This window comes from Penaeus japonicus, unplaced genomic scaffold, assembly GCF_977035675.1.
Source record: "Penaeus japonicus unplaced genomic scaffold, GWHDUDI00000001_assembly GWHDUDI00000003, whole genome shotgun sequence".
Classification (NCBI taxonomy): Eukaryota; Metazoa; Arthropoda; class Malacostraca; order Decapoda; family Penaeidae; genus Penaeus; species Penaeus japonicus.
Genome location: NW_028234405.1, coordinates 17,316,610 through 17,328,416, shown reverse-complemented (window position 1 = coordinate 17,328,416; position 11,807 = coordinate 17,316,610). Strand labels below are relative to the sequence as shown.

Here is an 11,807-nt window from a genome sequence, read left to right as displayed (position 1 = left end):
TTACTTTTGCATGACGCTTTTTGGTATATGTTGGCTGTTTTGAATATCTGTTACCTGTTCTCTTGTATATTTACAAGCTGGAGGTAAATGTATCCTGAGGTATGAAGACTTTATTTTATCATTTATAAATATGTATATTTTTTATTAATAAAATTATGAAATAAAACATAAGCTTTCATTTATTCATATTATTACCTTACATAATATTCACAATGACAAACAACATAGGTTAATGATAAAGAAAACCATATATCCAAAGAAAAAGGAGGAATTTATATTTATGTGTAATGTATATACATATATATATATATATATATATATACATATATATATATATATATATATATATATATATATATATATATGTAAAGATATGTATTTAGATATTGTATATATATTCACATTGTATGAAACCAAAGATATGAAACATATAAAATTTTAAACTCGGGCTATCTATATCTGATGTGTTTTTCATAGTTCAGGAATACAGTGTGATAAAAAGAAATCATAGGATTTAATGTTAAAAACGATTAATAATAAATAAAAATATAAAATATGTAAATAAAATTCGACAATAAATATTGTTCCGATTTTTTTTATCTTTTCAACCGCTCAATAGATGGCGTTTGAAGCACTGTAATCTGGCGCTGTTTGGCATCAATACTGGCTACGTATTTTTGTTATACACCATACGGGGCCTTCCTGTCTTTCTTAGATAGTCTTTGATATAACCCTCAAAAAGCGGAAATATCAGCGACAAAAAATGGAAGTAGTTCTGAGGTGCAGATATTGGATTTGTTTAGTGGTTCGCAGGTTGGAGAATATTATTAGATGTCCGTTGGCTAAAAGTATTTGTAGGCCTAATCATGATAAATCCACTATTTTAATATTCTGTAACTATGATGAAGTAATTAACTATGAAAGAAGAAGTTTGTATGGAAGTGGTTCTAGCGAGCGGGGTTTTGAGGCATATTATGGTTCGCAGGTCGGAAATTGTTCCCTAATACATGACATTCCTTCACCACTGTAAACAAACACTGCCAAACTCAAAGGATCGGCCGTGTGATATTTCTCTTTTATGTCTCTTTTGGGGCAGTTTAGCGATTTGATACATTAAGAAATTGGAAATATACTGGCAGAAAACGTTTAGGTAAGTCATGATAATCATGACATTCCTTCCAACAGTGTAAACAAACACGAGCGAAAAGCGGTGTCTTCAATTCGCAACTGTCAAGAATTATTAAGGTCTATAGACATTCACTAGAGTTTGAAATTTTCATTTAAAACGAAAAAAAAAAATTGGTTCGGTATGATCTCTGTTATGATATTGGAGGTGGTGTATTTAGTGCTGCATTAGGAAAGTTGGCATCAAAGATTGGTATTGGTAACTACCTAAGAGTACGAAGTAAATTTGGATATTTTTCGGGTAGTTTTCGTTGTGTTTTGTACAGTTATGATTTTCATTTCCACTGGAAACCTTTAATTTCTCAGTTTCATCCCAACCACACGCTCACAACGACACAGTACTGAACGATCTCTGGTGGGAGATTTAAACAATTTTTTCGGTATCAAAGCCTAACCTGTAGACCTAACCTAACCTAGCCTAGTTTTTAGGGTAACCCTACCCCTGGACCCACCCCCTTGTTTTATAAGGATTTAGTGTGATTAAATTGTCCTGTATTTTTACCCTAATGCTGCAGGCATTTTATGTTTGGTGAGATCACTTTCACATTCCCCCTTTTTTTTTAAAACAAATTCATTATTCCTTCAGTTGTTTAACTATTGAATGATACTAAATTCTAATTAGTATCATTTTGCTAATATATCTTAACACGAATCTAGAAAATATTTGAAGACACAACAACTTATAATGCTCAGCCCAGGCTGAACATCTTAACCCACACAGGACGGGTGGTACAGCATGTGTACCGCGCATTCAAAAGCCCAGTTGCCGGGCGGCACAGTATTGTGCCGGCCATTCAATTGATTTAGGCCTAATAATTTGAACGCCCCGGCATTTGGACATTCAAGGCTAGAATTCCCCCGTCGGGAATGGGTTAAGATGTGGCCCATCTAGGAAAACTAAAATATATTTTCTTTTTTTTTCTGTCTGTGTATTGCATGATTATTGATGTAAATATTACCTTGTATTTCAGCTCTCTTGGGAGATAACTTTCCCTTCATTACTTCAGGCCGTAATATTGTAATCTCATGGCTCCTACAATTGTGAGTATATGTTTGATTTAAAAGTTTTTATATAATCAAATGTGTGATTTAACAGTATAAGAGATGAAATTTACATTAGAAATTATGGTCCTAAATTCTTAATTCTTAAATTATAAAATTTTTAGGTAGTCTAAACAATTTAAAAATTATATATTGAACAGAATAGTAGATTTGATAACTTGATTTGATAAGTTTTACATCCTTATATGATGATCCAATATAGTCAATTATTAAATAGATTTTAAATTGATATATCATCATACATTACTATCAATCTTGAAGACTGGCATAGAGGTGAAGGAGCGGAACAATGCCATTCTCTTTGATGAGTCTAAAGGAGAGCTCTTCAGACTCAGTGATGGTTACAAGACTCTTCATCGCAAACTCAAGACACAGTGGAAAGTTATCAGGTTAGTCCTGGAAGTTCAATGAGTAAAAATAATTTTGAGCATTTGGATTCATTTGGTATGTGTTTGCTATGAATACAATGTATTGCATTTTAAAGTTGTATATGGGAAATTTTTAAAAATGTAAGCTAAACATCTTTTTGTCTTGGGGTGTGAAAGGCATTTTCATTTCTTAAATTTTTTCTCTAGATGACATTGGTAAAGAAGATATTGGCAGGTTGTCCCAGCTAGTACATGGGTGGTTAAAAATGAGATTGTTTAACTTCTTTTCAAAGCAACCGTGATGAACTGAACAAAGAAAGCATCGGGCAGGCAGGTGTGATCGTGCTGGCATGTCCCCGACAAAGGTTCACAGAGGGACAGTTTGCTATATTACGTCGGCATGTAGATGAAGGAGGTAGCCTCTTCGTATTGGCAGAGGAGGGTGGAGAGAAAAAAGCTCATTCTAACATCAACTTTTTATTGGAAGAGTATGGAATAGCTGTAAATAATGGTAATTACCTAGCTATGTGCTTAATGCCTTTTTCATATAATATAATTTTTGGTAATGGTAATTTTACTTGAATGTTTGCATTATACATCCACTAAATCTGTTGATGCCAGGGAGATGCACTGTCCACCATGGTTTTGCTTTATTTTTATAGATTTTTTAAAAGCACATAGTCATTAACCCGTTCCCGACGGGGCCAATCCGGCTTAAATAGACCAAAATTCCGGGACCTCTTGAATGCATAAGCCTAACGCGTCGGGATTCTCGGCCGCACTAGCCGCGAGCCAGCGCTGCGCGCTGGCTCCTCCCGCGCCCCGGGCTAGACAAAGTAACGCGTCCCCGTCGTGTAGCCCAAAAACCACTAGACGTGTTATCTTGTCATCCGTCGTTAACGGGTTAAGGTGTCACTTGTGAACCTTGTTCCTTGAATTTTGTATTGCAATTACTTTTATTATTTAGTTTTTAAAATTGTTATTATTATTATTATCATTATTATTGTAGCTTTGATAGCAATAATGATAGCATTATTTTTTTCTAAAAAAAAAATAAGGACTGGAGTAAATGGGTGAGGCCAGGTAGGCCTAGTAATTGTTTCCCTGGTGTTCAGGCACTTGATTTCTGAGCATTTCTAGAGCCATCTATGTGGACATAGTGGATGCCTGTATACAAGCACTCTCAGCATTAACAGGTTAATAATGTGATCTTGGATCTCTTTCATTGGAAATGGTTGTTTCAAAATACTTTAAAGCTATAGTCTCTTTCAGTTTTATATATTGCCTTAAACCATTTTTTTGTTGCCTTAGGCATCAAGAAAAGGCTAAAAATTAAATTTTCAATGCAAATATGAAAATAAGAAATAATTGAAAACTCACAGAATTAAATGCTGCTGTCTAATGATTGTAATAAATCTTTTCAGATTCAGTAGTGCGTACATGCTACTACAAATACTTCCATCCAAAAGAGTGCCTTATTACAAATGGCATACTAAACCGGGCCATCCTAGAAGCCTCTGGAAGGAACCTACCTGGCTTGTTGATGGATGATGCACTCTCAAATAGGTATGTCAATTTCCTCTATTTTTTTCCCCATCTTGCAATCAGATTATTTTTTTTCCTCTTTTTTGCCTTTCCTGTTTTTATTGTCTTGATAGATAAGCATTTTATTTATTTATTTTTTTTTTAATTAAACACATAAACTTACAATGAGTTTGTGCTTCAAACCCTGAGATTTTGTCTTTAGTCATGATCAGTATCTTGCATTTGACTGGCATTTATTATTATTATTTTTTTATATTATATTTTGTTTATAGATATAGATAAAGGTATAGATATATAGATAAATAGATGAATATATAAATATATACATTTATAAACATATATATACATACATGCACAAATATACAAATATATATACACACAATGAAATATAGCTAACAGTTTGACTTTAAATTAAACAAAGAACTCCTGTTTTCAGGTCAATGTCATTTGTATATCCATTTGGATGTACTCTGAATGTTGCTCGACCAGCTGTTGCTGTGCTCTCCACTGGGAGCATCTCGTTTCCTCTTAACAGACCTGTAAATATCTGGCTTTATTGATGTATATATATTTAGCGTTCTTGATTTTCTGAGAATGACCTTGTAATTCCAATTAATGTAAAAATAGAGAGATACATATATTAATACATTTTAGGTGTGTGCCTTCTATGAGCAACCCTCCAGCCATGGACGTGTAGCAGTGCTAGGCTCTGCCCACATGTTCAATGATCAGTACATAGATCGTGAGGAGAACAGCAAGATCAAGGATGTCATTTTCCAGTTTCTCACAGCCACAGATTTCAAGCTTAATCAGATTGATGCTGATGACCCAGAGGTATAACTTGCTGGACAGATTTATTATTTACTATTTGTGGTGCTTGATGTATTGACCTTAACCAAAGATTATGTTCAATTTGATATGCACTTATTTATATAATGTAACTTTTATTCTTTATACATTTTCCAGATATCTGATTACAACATGACACCTGACACAGCTTCCTTGGCTGATGGTTTAAGGACATGTCTTCAAGAATCTGAGGAGGTACCGACGGATTACACACAACTCTTTCATACAAAGGTAAGTTTTGGTCTCATTCCAGATATTTTATATCAAGAAGACAACCATTCCTTTTCTTCAAGAGTATCATAACTTGCAAATTGTAATATGTGTCTCAAGCTACTCTGTGTGATGGATATGTAATGTAAGTTGAGACAGTAGTTCAGTCACATAAAAATTTGTGCCTCTTGCCAAATAAAACCTAAAAATAACAGCTGCTAGTTAACTATATCTAGTTGAGCAAAAATAGAACAACCATTTTAATGCATTTCATGGTAGTGGCAGTCAGCTGGTTTAAAAAGTACCTTTTTTAATTTATCAGTGACATATTATTTTATGAAAATTACTGTCATGCCCTGCATAAGCCTTATTAAACCCATTGCAGACGGAGATAAATTTGCTTGCCCAGCCTCCAGGATAAGTTTTATTTTAGAAAGAGACTGTTTGAAGCAATATAATTTGAATCATCCCAGTCTCTTTCAGTCATTCATTGTAAATCTAGAGCGGTTTTTGTGTTTTATTTTTTTGTGTGTTTTATTGAGTTTAGAGACTTATATGTGCCATATGATAAGCTCTATCAGTGCTGCAGTTGACTAAAATTGTAGTATATTATCCATATTAGCTCATTATTTTCTGTATACTCAATGTGATAGAAGTATTGCTGTCTTATGGGAGGACAAAAGGCAACTTTATTTTTTCATATTTTTGTGTTGTCATGAACGAATATGAAACATATAACCACTTACAATAAAGATAACAAGAAGAGGTAGGGAAGAGGAATGAAACCTGTGCTTGTGACTGTGAGTGCCACAGTGAAAGGCATCCATATTGGCACAGGAGCACATTTTAGACACTGAGTATGGATTGAGTCACCTTCCTCTTCTCGTTCTGCCTGCACATCCTTCATCGGCGGTACTTTAGTGCAAGGGTTCATCAACTTACTGTGTCCCATCGCTCTATAGAGACAGTGCTTGCTAGAGACAGTGGATGGGTGCCATTCAAGGCTCTCTCTCCTGCTGGTGCTAGGAAAAAGTGGTGCCATCTAGGTTTTGGACGTTAAGCTAGCACGATATTACGGTAATTATAGTAATTATGACTGCAGTAGCCATCATCACTCATTCCTTTTCCATAGCAAAATAAAATAGAACAGTGATCCAAAATCCCCGAACGTCATGTACGTCATGACGCCCGTTGTCAGGCCAAAGTTCCTACGTCATGACTGTACGCAATGGGTTAAGTCTCACCAACTTAAAAACTCCTGAGTTTCTGGAGGAGCTTTACATAAATTTTCTGTGAATCAGGAAAATATATAAGGTGTTGTTTCTCTCCCATTATTCCTAGAACAGATTTTCAATACCTGTGATTTACTGAAGTGCAAAATAATGACATGTCCTATTGCATGAGACAGTAAATTTTCTGAGTTAGATCATAAGTAAAAAGTAAAAATTGCAACTGATAAGCAAACAGTTTTGTTATTTTATATACATTTTTATAATCACTAACTGTTTGCTATTTTAATACATTTTACCATTACTAGTGCAAAGCAAAGATGAGGGGTTGAGTGAATTTTTAAAAGTCTTTACCAGATTTTAGTTGTTTTTCAAACAATGGGCTGAAGTGCTTCTTGTTTGTTTATTTTTTGATTAGCTAATAAGTTACTATTAATCTTTTCTGACAGTTAACATCAATAGATATGCAACTTGTGCCCTCTGCAATAGAAGCCTACAGCAAGCTAAATGTGAAACATGAACCCCTTCGCCTCATAACTCCGCAGTTTGAGACACCTTTGCCACCACTACAACCAGCAGTAAGTTCCTGTGCTTTTCATAGTTTTCTGAATGAATATCAAGTCAAGTGATATAATGATTTATATAAGATTTGATACAGTGGGATATGGAAATGATATTTTCCTTTTTTGATTAACTTTCATCTATTTATATATATTTTCTGTAGGTGTTTCCTCCTTCATTTCGAGAATTGCCACACCCGTCTCTTGAGTTGTATGACTTAGATGAAGCATTCAGCTCTGAGAAGTCCAGACTGGCACAGGTATATAGAGTTCTGATGATTATGAATTATTTGAGAGAATTACAAAATTCTGTCACAATATATTTTGTTTCCTAGAATATTTTGTTACTGAATTTGACAAAGTGCGAGATAGTCTTGTATTTTTTAAAAACAGTTCATAAAAATTTGCCACACAAAAAGGTATTTGGGTAACTTAGTACCGAACGATATTTACATGACCTTTTCCTTACAGGTTACTAACAAATGCAAGGATGAGGATTTGGAGTATTATGTGAGGGAGTGTGGAGATATCCTTGGTGTTACCTCGAAGCTGCCACCTACATCAAGGGAGGCTAAATACATTCTTGAATACATCTTTATTCAGATTGTGGAGTTCAAGAAGCTGAATCAGGTGAGTTCATTTCTTATGTCTTGCCTTGCAGTGTTGCGAAAGTTTTTTTTTCAAATAATAGAATTAAATGTGGATGGGTGTCATGACATGCATAAAACATTGGGAACTGCTCACTGTTAAAATCTAAAATCTTCTTAAATGCTTGTTTTTTTAATGGTTTCAAGGGAAAATACTCTTTGGGCATGTCTGTGCTGCCAGGAGCATGTAGAAAACATTTTTCCTGAACCCTCTAATTTTTAGGCAGAAATATTCCATTTTGACGGCCAGTTACCTCGCTCTGGCCCCTATACGCAATATTTTTACTCTGACACTTTTTCTGAGGATTCCCATTTTTCACCCATTCAGTCAGGTGTTCTTTATATTTTAAAACATTCTCAGAATACATTTTCATAGAGACTTGCATTCATATGAATTCTCTCTTATAATACTCTGTAGAACATAGTAAACTGCAGGAAACTAACTTTAGCACTAAATAGGCTAGGAGGTCCTTTAGTGAATAAACTCTGCTTTGGTGTCTTTTTAGTTTAGAAATCACATTTTAAGTAGTGATTACTGTGGAAGTTTGACAATGATATTCTACATATAAGTATTTTGCATTGAAATTTTCTATATAAATATTTTATGTTGAAATTTTGCATATAATTTTCTTTACTTTAGATATGGATCTAAAATGTGTTTTATATATGTTTTTTTTATGGCAATAAGTTATTAATCATATATCTTTTTGATTAATCATATATCTTTTTGGATATTCTTTATATTTACAAAGTTTTCCCTTTTTTACAGGATCCTGAAGCATTCATGAACATGGATTAAGGAACTACGATGAGCCATGTACCTTAGCCATAATTGCCATAGTAACATGTGATATATATGTAGTCATAGCATATCTAGTGAAGTGAATCTCGACTTGATTCCATTAACTTTCTCAGTTTCTTGTTAACTGAATATTTCTTTTACTGTGTGTACACATTGTATTGACAAAATTATAGTGAGTTTGTCACATGACATTTGGTAAATGCACAAAAAGTGGCTGTATAATACTACCACAAGTCTTGCTTAATATTTGTTCATACTTGTGATTATCATTCACAAGAAGCAAAACAAAGTTATTATTTTTCTTAAAGTAGACAGATCAGCTCATGCAGATGAAAGAAATTCATTATCTGAAATATTCAAACCAGTACTCTAAAGGCACAAGAAATGTGGTGAGAAATAAATTAACTGTATGAATCAAGCATCATATCTCATGTTATTTTCCAGTCAGCCTCAGGATTTTTTCTGGAAATAACTACCTATAATGAGAGAATTTTTATAAGTGCACCATAGAGGGTTTTCACGACAACCCAGGGGCAGCATTACAGGTGCCTTCACAGAAGCACAACCCTTGTGGGACACTTAGGATATTTATCTATTTTAACCCTCTCTGGATGGGTGGTACACTACGGTACCGTGCATTCAAGGCCCGTTTGCTGGGTGACGCCATACAGCGTCATTTATTTAACTGATTTAGGCCTATGCGTTCGAGAGCCCCGGCATTGTAACATGCAAGGCTGGAATGCCCCCGTCAATTTAGGTTAATTTAGTGGTAAATGTAGAAATTAAATCAGTATTGAGTTTTAAAATATATATTGTTAATATTTTAATCAACAAGGCCCACTATTCAACTTATATTCAAATAAATGATAAACAAATAAAAGGGATAAGGATTTAATAAATCACTTAACAGTATCATATGCAAAAGTTATATGGGCATTTGATAAGATCATCATAAAATTTTGCATTAGTATGTCATAACTTTCACTTGACAGTTATTGTCAGAACACATTTTTCATTATGGAAAGCATAAGTTTTGTTATTCTACAAAATGGATTTTAGAGGAAATATTTTTGTTGGTGTTAGTAAAAGATTATGTTTAGATAATTTTCTTTTACTTAAAGAAACCACTTGTAAGTGCAAAAAAACACTCAATCTTTCAGTCTGGATAAAAATGCACAAATCACTATATTTTTTAAGACATTCATACATTTATCTATCTGTCTTTCTAAGGAAGAGAGAATAAGGGAGACAGAGGAGAATATATGGAGAAGGAAAGAGAGGAGACAAAAGAGGAAGGAGTTAGAATAAAATGTCCAATTTAATTACAGATAAAATAATATAATATTTCAGCTTGGCACAAAACTTTATTTGTTAATGAAAGAAGTGCAAAATACTCTGTTTTTAGGTGAAATTAATAACAGGTATCATGTATTTGTTTATGCATATGTAAAATAGATATATTAATTTGGAAATATTAATTTGGAAATATTCATGAGTATAATTTAAATAAAAATGTACTTTAGTATATTGATTTAAATCAAATGTAATCAAGGTGCATATTCAGTAAATATCTCATATCTAAAAGGAGGGAGACAGCTGATGAAACCTATCCAATTCCATCCATTCACTGTCCTGGTAGTATTAGATTATATTATATCCATTAGTAAAGAAACATTATTTTGGATCATCACTTATAATATGTAATAATCAATTTCTTGCAAAAATCAAGTATAAACTAACTGGAATATAATTCAAGTAAAGAAAAAAAAAAGTGTAGACTGAAGGTGTCCTTTTTGTAACCAGTAATTTTTAAATCATGCCAACCCTAAGATATAATCATGCATGCATGCATACATACACATATATATTTACATCCATGGGGATGGATTACAGGACTATGTGATTATCATATCCTTTCTTAATATAAGTATTAATATTCCCTACTAGTTATTTTATCAATAAATGTAGTAGGTAATATATCTCAAAGCACAGGGGCATTAATTTAAGTTCTTATGTATTCAGTCTTCTGTAAAGTATTTTGTATTTTGTTCTTAGAAGTCTCCATATTTTTTAAATTTTTATTTAACCCTTTTCTCATTCTCTTTAATCATAGAAGGGATTTTTTAAAGAGTAATCTTTGTTTGGTTGTATTTATATAATTTCCCTTTTATGTGACACTTAAATTATGTGAAAGAAAGAAATACTAAAGTGGATTTATAGTGTGTGTGTGAAGTGCACACTTCAATTTTAAATGTACAATATATTGAAATCAATAAACATATATGTGAAACTATGTAAAATAATAAAACTCATTCACATCATTCTCTTTTGCATTTTCCACAACAAAGACAGGTTATAAAGAAATAAATTTATACAGTACCAGGTTTAGAATTACAGAGGCTGGATCCATCTGTTATTATAGATATTTCAGATATTTGCAATATCAAAGAGAGTGAGAGAGAATACATTTGCTTCTGTTCATGTTAATCTTGTCTTACTCTGTCATTAATCAAAATATGTATGTATATATAGTTCTAGAGCACATGAGCAAGCGAGCACACATGCACCCCCCCTGAAACAAACATACAAACAAACAGAAACAAACAAGTGCACACGCATACATACATATACAAACACACACATACATACATACATACATACATACACACACACACATACATACATACATACACACACACACATACATACACACACAAAAAATGAGTGAAAAAAAAGAGGAAAAGAGGCAGACCACCTTCAAAACCTCAAAATATAAAAACTAGTGATCATGCTTTGCATCAAAAGGCATATTAAAAATTGATGATTAGAATATATTTAATTATTCTTTTGAACAAACCTACACAAAGTAGACTCATACATTTGGATATGTATATCATATATATTCTTTATTTACAAAGGTTGTTTGGAAATAATCAACCAATGTTCCTTTGAACTTTATTTACAATTTGAAAATTAATTTCCTTGCTATTCTCCACATGAAATTTATTTCTCTTATCTACGAGGAACAGCTTGGAAATTTTGCAGTTTAAAATTTGTTATTGTCCATTCTGGAAGCTTGCCCTCTGTGTATTCACGATGAAATCTGCAATTAGAAAAAGGTTTCAACACTGTTTATTTAAATACAAAAAAAAAAATCAATTCTTGTTGCCAATTTGCTAATTTTTCTATTTTTGCTGTCTGTTCCCTTGCTGTACACATTATCTTAACCCTATGACGATGGTGCGTCACACCCGTGTGACACAGCTAAATTCCCAATGCCGGGGCATCATGCCAGTGTGACGTTTCCAATACAATATTGCAATGGCCCGGCGTAGGGGTTTTCACTTATT

General features: G+C 33.1%; 2 protein-coding genes across 7 annotated transcripts in view; one reads left to right on the top strand and one right to left on the bottom strand.

The window, feature by feature from the left end:
• The first annotated feature begins 991 nt into the window (after nt 1–991).
• IFT52 (intraflagellar transport 52) lies at nt 992–10,778 on the top strand. Of its 2 annotated transcripts, none has more exons than XM_086530343.1 (12): nt 992–1,060; nt 2,157–2,226; nt 2,509–2,636; nt 2,909–3,126; nt 4,040–4,181; nt 4,597–4,699; nt 4,815–4,994; nt 5,127–5,240; nt 6,898–7,026; nt 7,173–7,268; nt 7,480–7,638; nt 8,425–10,778. In XM_086530343.1, exons 2-12 carry the CDS (start codon nt 2,212–2,214, stop codon nt 8,452–8,454), a joined length of 1,314 nt encoding a protein of 437 aa, XP_086386469.1. In that variant the 5' UTR covers nt 992–1,060; nt 2,157–2,211; the 3' UTR covers nt 8,455–10,778. The 2 variants fall into 2 exon arrangements, with proteins under 2 accessions (XP_086386469.1, XP_086386467.1); XM_086530341.1 differs by having other exon boundaries at nt 1,004–1,150.
• Nucleotides 10,779–11,280: 502 nt separating this feature from the next.
• The window catches only part of LOC122247809 (m-AAA protease-interacting protein 1, mitochondrial), a 9,354-nt gene continuing 8,827 nt past the window's right edge, over nt 11,281–11,807 (bottom strand). For all 5 annotated transcript variants that reach the window (XM_043007439.2, XM_086530361.1, XM_043007455.2 and 2 more), the window contains one exon: nt 11,281–11,560. In XM_043007439.2, the coding sequence (XP_042863373.2) occupies nt 11,470–11,560 (91 nt within the window). In that variant the 3' untranslated portion in view covers nt 11,281–11,469. The remainder of the gene's footprint in view (nt 11,561–11,807) is intronic.